General features: G+C 42.4%; 1 protein-coding gene across 1 annotated transcript in view; it reads right to left on the reverse strand.

Moving 5' to 3' along the window:
- Nucleotides 1-472: 472 nt before the first annotated feature.
- NFXL1 (nuclear transcription factor, X-box binding like 1) overlaps nt 473-12,805 on the reverse strand; it is a 47,656-nt gene continuing 35,323 nt past the window's right edge. Inside the window, exons 18-22 of the mRNA XM_087724781.1 lie at nt 12,276-12,345; nt 10,526-10,630; nt 7,709-7,795; nt 3,107-3,160; nt 473-2,039 (exon numbers count right to left, since the gene is read on the reverse strand). Coding sequence (XP_087580907.1) covers nt 1,866-2,039; nt 3,107-3,160; nt 7,709-7,795; nt 10,526-10,630; nt 12,276-12,345 — 490 coding nt within the window. The 3' untranslated portion in view covers nt 473-1,865. The remainder of the gene's footprint in view (nt 2,040-3,106; nt 3,161-7,708; nt 7,796-10,525; nt 10,631-12,275; nt 12,346-12,805) is intronic.

The following is a 12,805-nucleotide window of genomic DNA, read 5'->3' on the forward strand; positions in this document are numbered from 1 at the left end:
TAAAATTTTAATATAATTTTAAGATATGCTAAGATGCTGAGCTTGACGATCAGAAAGGTCAGCAGTTCAGCGGTTCGAATCCCTAGCGCCACGTAATGGGAGTGAGCTCCCGTTGCTTGTCCCAGCTTCTGCCAACCTAGCAGTTCGAAAGCAGGTAAAAATGCAAGTAGAAAAATAGGAACCAACTTTGGTGGGAAGGTAACAGCGTTCCATGCGCCTTCGGCATTTAGCCATGCCGGCTACATCACCATGGAGACGTCTTCGGACAGTGCTGGCTCTTCAGCTTTGAAACTGAGATGAGCACAGCCCCCTAGAGTCGGGAACGACTAGCACATATGTGCGTGGGGAACCTTTACCTTTATAATATGTTATGTCTTTTTAACATATTAACACATCTGAATCAGGTAAGTCTTTTCTATGAGTGAGCGTGCATATATTGATAAAATGAGTGCCACTTTATACACAAAACGGATAGAGGCGATAATTTATTTAAAGTACATTTTCATTATGAAAACAGGGTAGCGATATTAGCCTTAAATACTATAGTTTGGAAGTCTTTCGGCTGAAGACAGCTAAATCTAAAGAAGAAGCCATTTACATAGACCCAGGATGGCGAACCTATGGCACGCGCGCCACAGGTGGCATGCGGAGCCATTTGTCAGGGCGCATGAGGCGTTGCCCTGTCAGCTGGCCATTGCGCATGCGTTCGCTGGCCAGCTGAGTTCAGCCTTTTTTTAAGCCATTTTTTTGCCCTCACCAGGCTCCAGAGGCTTTATAGGAGCCTGGGGAGGGCGAAAACATCCTCCCGCGCCCTCCGGAGGCCCTCCGCAGACTTCAGGAGCTTCCCTGAAGCCTCCGGAGTGCCAAAAAACCCGGCCCTTCGGGCAAACCGGAAGTTCAGGAACGGACTTCCGGTTTGCTCGTAGGGCCGGTTTAAGCCCTCCGGAGACTTCAGGGGCCTTCCAAAGGCTTCCCTGAAGGCTCCGGAGGACGAAGTAAGGCTGTTTTTAGTCCTCTGGAGCCTTCAGGGAAGCCTCCTGAAGCCTCCAGGGGGGGCTATAAAGTCTCTGGAGTCTGGGGAGGGTGATAAAAGCATGCCAAAAATGGGGAATGCCTGTCATGCGCGCTGGTGTGTGTGTTGCACATTGCATTATGGATGCGGCACGCCCGCGCATGACCCCCCCCTGCGCTTCCCCCATTTATGGCACGTGAGCTAAAAAACGGTTCGCCATCGCTGACATAAGACTATTATGGAAATCACAGTAAAAATTGTCTAATACAGAAAGAGATGCTATTTGATTATATAATTAGCAAAAATGGATCTCGGAGCACAGAATGCTTAAAGTAGATTATTTAAAAAAAATAAACAACCCTTGACAAAGTAAAATTAGAATTGCCAGACAGTTTCAGGTTTTGCTTTGGGGACCGACATTAATTTAACTAAATATAAAATAAATTTCTGAAAGTTCATTTAGCTAGCTGCTAAACCTACTTGAAGGGCTGCGCAAGTATACTAAACCAACTTTAACATATAATGTCTAAATCACCGAGAGATCACCCTTTATGAACGCTCTTCAAAATAACTAAACACAGCTAACCTGAAACAAAATAATGTCAGAGAAGGATTAATACGTGATTAATCTTATGCAGAGTTTTTAAAGAACTTGGCATATTTGTCTAGGACTGAGTATGGTGCGATCATCACAATATTTTGAAGTGATTTTGGGGTAAAAACCGAAATAGGTTTTGTTCTACCAATGAACAGTGAAATTACTGGAAAACACCAATGACCATTAATTCTCCATATAGAACACAGAACATTTTACCAATTCTTTACATAGAAGCATGCGGAAGTATCTAAGAGTTCAATTTCTGTATGCTAGGAACCAGGCAACGATTAAGACAATAATTCCACAGACAGGCAGCAAAATCACATTCTTGTACTTTTGCCATAAAGGTGGTTCAACTTCGATCTCATCCTTTTTCCTCTTGTTCTTCCGACGGCCTTTCAACCTGTTTTCAAAAGCCTCCAGTTCTGCCTGCAGAAGAGAGAGAGAGAGAGAAAAAGATGACATTGAAACGATAAAAAAAAATAACAATAGAATTCACCAATTTCCCCCCACTTATTTCTCAAAATAATAGGCTGTATGATACAATGGCTCTGTGTAAATGGAACAATGCCAAGGTTTGACTTGGTGATGATTATTAAGGAAAGAAATGGGATAGTCCAGGAGTCAGCAAACCATGGCTCTTGAGCAGCATTCATGCATGCGTACTTACCACCTGTGACGTTCTGCGATGATGACGCGAGATTCCAGCTGCTCAGCGGAGTGTCACACAGGCGCCGTACGCTCCATGCGTGGAAGCCCCGAAGAGCTCAAATACAGTAAGGATGGCGGGCGGGTGAGCCCTCCTGAGCACCGTACTGGAACAGCCTGTTCTACGGCGTACCAGCCATAACCCATCACGTGCATGCTGGAAACTGGAAGAGCAGCCACCAGGAGAGGAGCATGCACATGCCGGGAAGATGATCTTCTGCTTTTTAGCGCACGTGTGCGCACCTGCCACCTGGTCTTCCGGTTTCTGGCATGCATGCCCGTGTGAAGACCAGCTGGCCGGTGCATATGTGCGCGCAGGGAAGATGACCCTCTGGTTTCGTATGCACGCATGCACGCCAGAAACCTGGTTTTCCGGTTGCTGGCATGTATCCACGCATGAAGACCAGCTGGCCGGTGCGCATGCACCCACTGGAAACCACAAGATTTTACTGGCACGCGCATGCGCACCGGGCGGCTGTCCTTCCGGTTTCCGGCACTCCCAAGTGCATGAAGACCAACTGGCCAGCACGCCACAACCCGGAAGAGCAACAGGCAATGGCTCACGTGCCCAGAGAGATGGCTCTGCATGTCATTTTCAGCACGCGTGCGCTAGGCAGGAGGAGCTAAGCGGAATCAATTGTGTAAGGGTGTGCCACTGGTGTCTCAAACACAATAAATCCGCAGAATGAAGTTGGCTTGTTTAGAATTTAATCTGAAATGTCTAGTTCACGGCAAGAACATATTAAAAGTTTATCCTATGGGGTGGAAATGAGAGTTGGGGCGCCTACCTGCTGTCTTCGTTTTTCCTCTTCGATGGCAGCTCTAGCCTCGGCTTCCTTAATCTGTGTGAATAAAATTTAGAACTCACTGTGTTGCTTTTTGCAAAAATAATCCCAAATAGATTATCCAACTACTACAACATCCTTTCATATGACGTGACCTTAGGAAACGACAGCATTTTCAGCAGCTCTCCAAGGTATAGGGCAGTGAGGGCTAACGTTTTAGGCGCCGAGTACTGAAAGCAAGCGGGCGTGCACACCTATAATGCAATGCACGTGCAACCCCGCGCATACGCACACGACCCTCTCACATCATCCCCCCATGCATGTGTATGCCCCCACATGAACGTGCCCCCATCCAGTTGGTTTGTATAGTTCCTAGCAAGTCTTTCTTTGCAAGGATTCCTGTTTGTGCCCCTTTATAGAATTACCTGTTCCAAACTATGTCCTTCTATTCCCCAGGGGTATTGGCTAGATCTTTTATCAAAAACTTAAAAATTTTGATTTATCGAAGTTAAGGACCAGCTTGTTTTGCCTGCAATAGCCAAGTGTTGCCCTAATTGCCCTCTTCAGTCCTACAGGGGTTTGTGAAATGATGGCGGCACCATCAGCATGTAAAAGAATTGGAACTTTGCGTTGTGCTAGGTTAGGAGGATGGAAATCAGGGTTCTGTAAGAGATCAACCAGGGGATTAATATATAGAAGTTAAAGAGGGAGGGGGACAGGATGCAACCCTGCCGTATCCTTTTTTGTACCCTTACTGTGCCGGTTAAACTCCCTTGGGGATTACGCCTCACTTTCAAGGTGGAATTGGCATACAATCTTTGCATGAGGAAGAGGAGGTGTTTACTGATAGTGGTGCATTTTAATTTCTCCCAGAAGGTGATCCTGGATATTGAATCAAAGGCCTGCTTAAAATCAAGGAAATGAAAAATGATACACTTATGCCTTAATTGAAAAAAGTAAATGATGATATAATTATGCTGTGAAATAATCTAACAATGATACAATGAAGTATTAATATAAGGTCTGGTGATATAATGTATAAGGTTAAGAACTTACTATAATGATATTTCGCTGCTGATAAAGCAATTCTGATGGGGGAACAAATGAAAACTGGTATATATAGGCAGCGACGCCTTGTTGAAAAATGAAGGAATAAGATCTCTGTTTGAAGGTATGAAATGCAAGGTTAACAATGAATAGAAGTATACTTTCTGGGGGAAAATAATGCTAATGTTAATTGAATATATATTGTAGAATGAAAATGAGGCCTTTAGTTATATTAGATGAAATATCTGAGACGGTAAATATTATTTGAAGATGCAGATGTTAAAACAACTGTAACCAAACGACATGCTGCATGTGATGATGGTTTTTTTTTTCTTTTTCTTTCTTTTTTTGGACTTTTTTGTCCTTTTTGTCTTTTTTGGCTTCCCCCTCCTTCCCCCCCCCCCTTTTTAAAACCCTAGCTTATTGTGGTGTTTATTAAATATACAACAGAGAGATATGGGATGTATAAACGTAGTAGGGATGCACCTGTGATCAAATGGCATATTGTATGTGATGATGGGGTTTCCCCCCCCCTTTTTTTTCTTCTCCTTTTCCCATTGTTGTCTATGTAATAAAAAATAAAAAATAAACATGCAAAAAAAAAGAGAGAGAGAGGATTTTTTTAATGTGTATTTTTGTACTAAATGGTGGAGTACCAAGATATGATCCACCGTAGATCTTCCTTCTTTAAAACCGACTGGTTCATCTTTGATTATCCCCCCCTGAAATTAGCCAATCCTGAAGTTCATAGTTTAGGTGTAGATTGTAGATTGTAGATTTATTTATTTATAGGCCGCCCTTTTCCCTGAGGGGACTCAGGGCGGCTTACAATCAAAAAAGGAAGGGGAGTGTAGGACAATACCAAAAAGAAATGTGCACAAAGTAAATTAGACAATAAAACTCAACATTCACTCAGCATTCGGGAGGGGCGAAAATAAGATTATCCCCAGGCCTGACGGGCTAGCCAGTTCTTGAGGGCTGTGCGGAAGGCCTGGACGGTGGTGAGGGTACGAATCTCCACGGGGAGATTGTTCCATAGTGTCGGAGCCGCAACAGAGAAGGCTCTCCTCCGAGTAGTCGCCAGTCGGCACTGACTGGCGGATGGAATACGGAGGAGGCCAACTCTATGCGATCTGATGGGACGCAGGGAGGTAATTGGCAGAAGGCGGTCTCTCAAATAGCCAGATCCACTACCATGGAGCGTTTTATAGGTGGTGAGTAGGACCTTGAAGTGCACCCGGAGATCAACAGGTAGCCAGTGCAGCTCACGGAGGTGTTCGGCATACAGTTTACCAATAATGCTTCTCAGCCCTTTTGGCTAAGATCAAGTGTAGTGGCGTTACAAAAAAGCTTTCCTTCTAAAGTCAAATGGACTAATTTGGGTGTCTCACATCAATAACTACATATTTCCTTTCTTTTTTTGGCACAAGTTGCCGCACTGCCATCTGGTATACAACATGCCAAGGCTCAGAAGTGACAAACTGGGAATGCAGCATCGTGCCCTCGTTGAATAAATTAAAATATGTTCCAAATTAGCCCATTTGACTTTAGAAGGAAAGCTTTTTGTAACGCACAGCCCTTTTTTCTTATTTCTTGGTTGGAATGCCATCATGTAAAATGTTTTTTATTTGCATTGGCAATGCCTATTCATTAAATATAATTATTAAGAAAGCTGCAACTTAGCTATAGTTCACCCTATTATTAATATGCTGCCCAGTAAAATTTCCACAGAGCAGAGCAAGCTGATCTAAGGTCATGCCAGAAACATCGTAGTTACTATATGGAATTTTTCCAGCTTTAAAACAGATATGTATTGTTTTTCAATCACTCAGAATTATGATCACCACATACAGAGATATGTTATTAATATCATTATTCTTACACTAGAGTTTTTTCAGCGTAACTTTAATTCCCATTAAAAACACCACATTTTTCGGAGTATAAGACGCACTAAGATTTTGAAAAGGTAAATTAAAAAAAAGGTTTTGCACTCTGCAGACCACACAAACACTCTGTATGCCTCATTTTTTTGTGAAAAATGGGGCATGCAGAGAGTTTGAGAGGCCTGCAAAATGCTCCTGGGGGCTGGGGGCAAAAATGAGCAAAAAAGACCGGGATTTTTTTTTAACGAAAACGGGCCTGTTTTTTGGCCCCAAAAGGGGCATGCATAGCCTTTAGGAGGCTTGCAGAGTGCTCCTGTGGGCTGGGAGGGGGCAAAAACAAGGAAAAAATGGCCCGTTTTTGCCCTCCCCAGCTCCCAGGAGTACTTTGCAGGCCTCCCAAACCCTCTGCACGTCCAATTTTGTGAAGGAGGCAGGGTTTCTGTAGGCCAAAAATGCTGTATTCAGTGTATAAGACGCACCCAGTTTTTCACCCTCTTTTGGGAGGAGAAAACGTGCATCTTATAATCCGAAAAATACAGTAGCTCAAATCGTTCAAAATAAAATGGTACAGAGGCCTGAGGCTTGTCACATCTTGGCTGTTAAATGCATTTCATGTATTTATTTGCTGCTTTTATTATTTTCTAAATAACTCAAGGTGGTGAATGGACCTAATATTCCTTCCTCCTCCTACTTCCCCCACAACAACAATCCTGATTGTTGGCTGATAGAGGGCGACTGTTCAAAAGTCACCCACCCAGCTTTCATGCCTAAAGTGGGATTAGAACTCAAGTCTCCTGGCTTCTAGCCTGATGCCTTAGCCACTAGAACAAACTACTATTCCGTATCACCCTCTTATAACTGAAATTGCATTCACAAAACGGATGGGGTACACACTCCATTGTCAAATGATAAAAACCACAGCCAAGCGCACGCATCAACAAAAGCAGAGTTTTGAAATGACAACAGCTACATCCAGTAAATTATTACACCTAAAATATAACAGACCAGGCAGTGCAGAATAGCAAGGCAGAGAGGGCAGTGCATTTCCCACCAAATGAAGATGTACATCTATAAAAAGGCTCAAGAAACACCCCCATGTAAGTTAGAGAAAAAACAGAGGAATAAATAAGAGTTAAAATTACTGCAACCTAAAATGTGTGAGGGCACATAGCATTAAAGAGCAAGACAATGGAAATGGATTATGTCATATTATACAAAGGCAACATCCCCTACAATATTTAATCTAACTCTGCGCTGTTCTTGGCTCCGCTCATTCAGCCAGATTCAATCCCATTTGGTGACTCTCTGCTTTATTCGCACTACATCAGGGGTGGTAGTGACTTCTCTTCCCTACCGGTTCGCAAATGTGAGCGCACACGCCATCTCTGCGAATGCACACACCCTTCCGCGCATGCGCTTTTGGTGAAAAAAAGGACCTAAATGAGATGCCGTAGAGCTGGGGCGAGTGGGCAGGGCCAGCCACAATTTCTGCTACCGGTTCGGGTGAACCGGTCTGAACTGGTAGAATACCATCTCTGTACTACATACAAATGAACTAAAATTAACATGCAATTGCTGTTTAATTGGCCTACCCAATAATTTGGTAAGTAATCCTGCACACATTTTCATCACTTAAAATAGCAGCAATATATTGTAATTGCAAATGACAAATTACCTCGGAAGCTTTCCGTTTCATTTCTTTGCATACTGCATCACATTCTAAGACAAACTGACCTTCGCGTACTTCACTGCACAGAAGTTCCTAGGAGAAAAATTAATGTTTTAAAAAAAATTCTTTCCCCCCACAAAAAAATTCTGAATATATTATAACATTATTTACTGCAAACAAAGAATGTTCAAAACAAACTATAGCTATTTGTTTATATTTCATGTTTCTAAACTGTCCATCTCCTTCAAAGTGAGGCTCTAAGCTACTCCACGTTATTTGATTAAGATGGGCAGTCATGTGGAAGGAAGGAAGGACATGGGTAGAAAGGAGATGAATAATCGAAGGAAGGAAGGAAGGAAGGAAGGAAGGAAGGAAGGAAGGAAGGAAGGAAGGAAGGAAGGAAGGAAGGACATGGAGAGCCGAGGTGGCGCAGTGGTTAAATGCAGCACTGCAGGCTACTTCAGCTGACTGTTGTCTGCAGTTCAGTGGTTCTAATCTCACCGGCTCAAGGTTGACTCAGCCTTCCATCCTTCCAAGGTGGGTGAAATGAGGACCCAGACTGTGGGGGCGATATGCTAACTCTGTAAACCGCTTAGAGAGGGCTGAAAGCCCTATGAAGCGGTATATAGGTCTAACTGCTATGGGTAGAAAGGAGATGAATAATAGAAGGAAGGACGGACATGGGTAGAAAGGAGAAGATGAATAATGGAAGGAAGGAAGGAAGGAAGGAAGGAAGGAAGGAAGGAAGGAAGGAAGGAAGAAAGGAAGGAAGGCTGGACATGGGTAGAAAGGAGGAGATGAATAATGGAAGGAAGGAAGGAAGGAAGGAAGGAAGGAAGGAAGGAAGGAAGGAAGGAAGGAAGGAAGGACGGACATGGGTGGAAAGGAGATGAATAATCAAAGGAAGGAAGGAAGGACATGGGTAGAAAGAAGGAGATGAATAATCGAAGGAAGGAAGGAAGGAAGGAAGGAAGGAAGGAAGGACGGACATGGGTGGAAAGGAGATGAATAATCAAAGGAAGGAAGGAAGGACATGGGTAGAAAGAAGGAGATGAATAATTGAAGGAAGGAAGGAAGGAATTCTATTGCACTCATCTGCTAGCTGGATACCAAAATTTCCCTTCTTTTTACATCCCACATCCTTCCAAAATGGAAGGTTTGGAAAGGAGGAGAGGACAGGATAAAGGGAATGGAAGATCTATCCACCCATTTGCTAGAGCATTAGATAACATACAACAAATATCTTGTAAGTAGAACCCACAAAAGTAAGAAATAACTAATAATAAACATACAAGGAATCGCTGGGGATGGGGTGGGAAATATTAAAGATATCTCCTAGGCATTAAAGGGCCTAACCAACATTCTTCTTACAAGAAGAGAAGGGCAACCCATGTTAGTCCAGAATGGTGTGTAGTGCACAACGAAAAGTCACATGTAGGGGTTTCTGCAGGATTTGTAATAAAAAGCCAAAGTGATGGCTGCAATCAAAACTGTTTTGTGTGCAACGTTAATATTTTTCAAAGTTAATTCGGGTGGAGAGATCAATATTGCAATTCTCTTTCCGAAATTAATCTATTAAAGATTGTTTGCCGGACTAACTGCTGAAAAATATATCTGCCAGTTTGTACCTTGCTGTATTTTAGTCTCAAAATAAATTAAAATCCAGAAATTTACTTCCTATGGTTACTCATATCATATTAATGCAGATGTCAAAATGGCCATCACTACCGTTATATTTAATTTAATTATGGCATCCATCCCTCTCATGTTATCTAGCTTTAATTTTATTTGTTGTTATTAAATTTGTTGTGCTAAATATATTGTTATGTTGTCCACTACCTGGCTATAGTTCTGGCAAATAGTCAATATTACATTACATTACACACACACAAACACACACAGACACACACAGACACACCCCATAACACAATCTAACTTTTTACTAGGAACTGAACATCCTTTTTCATTCATGTCATTTTGTAATACATGAAATTAAGTTAAGCATCACTGGCATTTAATTACCGTATTTTTCAGAGTATAAGACGCACCAAGGTTTTGAAGAGGCAAATTAAAAAAAAAGTTTTTACACTCTGCAAACCTCCTAAAAACAGCCATTTTTTCCCCTTCGGGGAAAAGGGCAGCATATAAATGCAATAAATTCAATTCAATTCAATTATCTTTAATTTAGCTTTATTATGAATTAGTTAAATGTAACAAACAAAATTATTGAATAAAATATTCATATTATTACGAACTATTTTTTTAAAAATGGAAAAGCAGTATACAAGCAGTGCTTGATTTACAACAGTTGATTTAGTGATGGTTTAAAGTTACAATGGCACCAACTTATGACCATTTTTTCACACTGTAGCATCCCTGTGGTCACATGATCAAAATTCAGATGCTTGGCAACTGATTCATATTTACGACGGTTGCATCTCCTGGGATCACCTTTTTGCGACCTCTGACAAGCAAAGTCAACAGGGAAATGCGGTTTCACTTAACGACCATGGTACAAATTTAACAACTACAGTGATTCACTTAACAAATGTGGCAAGAAAAGTCATAAAATGTGGCAAAAAACTCACTTATCAAATTTCTCACTTAACAACATACATTTTGGGCTCAATTGTGGTGGCAAGTTGAGAACTACCTGTAGTAAATCATGAGCTGATTTCTCCTCGTGAAACACGGGTATCCTGTGTGACTCCCTGAAATTGCTCCAGAAAGTCCCTCATTGGTAAATCACATTACACGAATGAATGCATACAAAATACAATAACCTTTTTTTATGATATAGTTTACCTCAGTAATATAGCTTACCTTTTTGAGTCTCTTACAAGGACAACGGATCTTAACTTTCTGATTGCAATTCTGACAACATTCCCCTTGGTGACATATCTCTTTACATCGATGGCCACAAGGTAGCTGTAACGTCAGAGAAAAATATAAGTGCCTGGCAGGAAGCATCGGTTTTGATTACTGGCATTTGCTGGCTATTATACTTAAATTCCTTGTACTTTGAGCCAAGGATGCTAAGAAATCTTCTATACAATTCATTTTTAATGCAAAACTCTTTCCAGGCTCTACATGGGGCAGCCTTTGAAGAGTATTCGGAGACTACAACTCGTCCAGAATGCAACCGCGCGAGCGATTGTGGGTGCACCCACGTTACACCTATCCTCCGCGAGCTGCACTGGCTACCGATCGGTCTCCGGATACGCTTCAAAGTGCTAGTCGTAACTTATAAAGCCCTTCATGGTATTGGACCTGGGTACTTGAGAGATCACCTGCTGCCAATTACCTCCCATAGACCCGTTAGATCGCACAGGGTCGGCCTCCTCCGGGTTCCGTCTACCAGCCAATGCCACCTGGCTACCACCCGGGGGAGGGCCTTCTCTGTAGCAGCTCCGGCCCTTTGGAATGAACTTCCCGCGGAGATTCAGACCCTCACCTCTCTCCAGGCCTTCCGGAAAGCCGTCAAAACCTGGCTGTGCCGGCAGGCCTGGGGTTGATGAGTTCCCCTCCCCTCTCGACTTGTATGGCTGTATGACTCTTGTGTATTTTAATTACGTGTATTGTGTTTGTATCCCCTTTTCCCCCTTTTGAGTTGTTCGCCGCCCTGAGTCCCTCCCGGAGAAGGGTGGCATACAAATAAACTAAATCTTAATCTTAATACCAAGACAACAATGTAGATTCATCCATGTAGTCACCAGATGCTAAATGTTACTTCAGAATTTACTAATCAACCCACAGATTCTTATTCCCCAGTGTTAAAGTCATTGAATGCATTTGCCGGTGAGCGTAAATGTTTTAAGGATCACTTTTGAAATCTGCCATGGTGTTACTTATCAATTTCCAATGCTACATTACTGTACTGCCATCAATAGTTCCAAATGGGTTTTTTTTTTTAGGATTTGTTATGGCCCATCAGCTGCCAGCAGAGCTGGCAACAGACTTGGACAACGAGGAGATTGGGGAGGAAGTTGGGCCAGTTCTGGAGTCTGGGGAAGGCTATGATGGCTGTTCTGCGTCGGACGCAGAGATAGGGCGAGGGCCATCCAACATTTCCCAGCCACCAGAGAGGCAGCTGCCTTTGGAGGCTGATGTGAGTGAAAAGGAAGAACAGCTGGGGCCTGTTCCAGATGCACGTTATGTGCAGAGCAGTTAGGAGAGGAGAACAACTGAGGACAAGGAGTCGACTCAGGAAGCAAGGCACACCTAGATGCTGAAGGGCCCCTCCCTGGCTGGGGAATAAATAGAAGGAAAGGGGAGTGGTGGTCATAGGAGACAACAGTTGGTATTTCTGAAGATTTTGCTCATTATGTTTCATGAATCAAAGACTGCTTGCCAGAACTTAATTTATAGCTTTGTGGCTGGGAGCCGAGGCCTGGCAATTATCGCAAAGAACTGATAAGGTCTGCTACTGCAGTTAACTCTTTGAAGGACTATTGCCTGGACTTTTCGGTGTGTGAATGCCATTAATTCACAGGAGATAAATAAAAAGGGTTTTTTTTTCCGGGATAGGAGTCTGTTTCTTGTTTCTGCTAAGGCTGGGTCAGAACAGGTTTACCTCCTTGGGACACTGGTTTTTGCATGAACACAGCTCTTCTTTTTCTTCTGCATCAGCATTAGTGATTTTTCTGAAGAAATAGAAATCAATGGTCATTTATGAAAAAAAGAGACAAAATAAACAGCAAGTCAAGTTATTCCCTGTCTTATTTCTATGCACGTATCGATGTTGAACTGAGAAAGCAGACCAAAAAAAAACAAAACAGGTGAGGATTTTTAAAAAAAAGGAGATTTGAGTTTGAACAATTAAATAAAGCCCGGTCAAGGGATTTAATATCAGATGAAGTGATCATCTCATGAGAATAAAATGAAGATGTTTTACAAGGCAACACCTGAAATCACACTGTATCTCAGGTTAAATTTGGTAAAAGTGCTTTGATTCAAACTAGCCCGATAATTAGGATAAACTGACCACTAGCCCAGCCGGCCCAAAAATAATAGCCCTAGTTTTAACCTTTAAACCTACTTTTTCAGGTCTTTTATATCTGAAACATAAGCAGCAAGCAAAAGGGAGTCAGAAAGACAGATTAG

Source organism: Thamnophis sirtalis, unplaced genomic scaffold (genome assembly GCF_051295495.1).
Source record: "Thamnophis sirtalis isolate CommonGarterSnake01/CBP01778 unplaced genomic scaffold, rThaSir2_p1.2 scaffold_10, whole genome shotgun sequence".
Taxonomy (NCBI): Eukaryota; Metazoa; Chordata; class Lepidosauria; order Squamata; family Natricidae; genus Thamnophis; species Thamnophis sirtalis.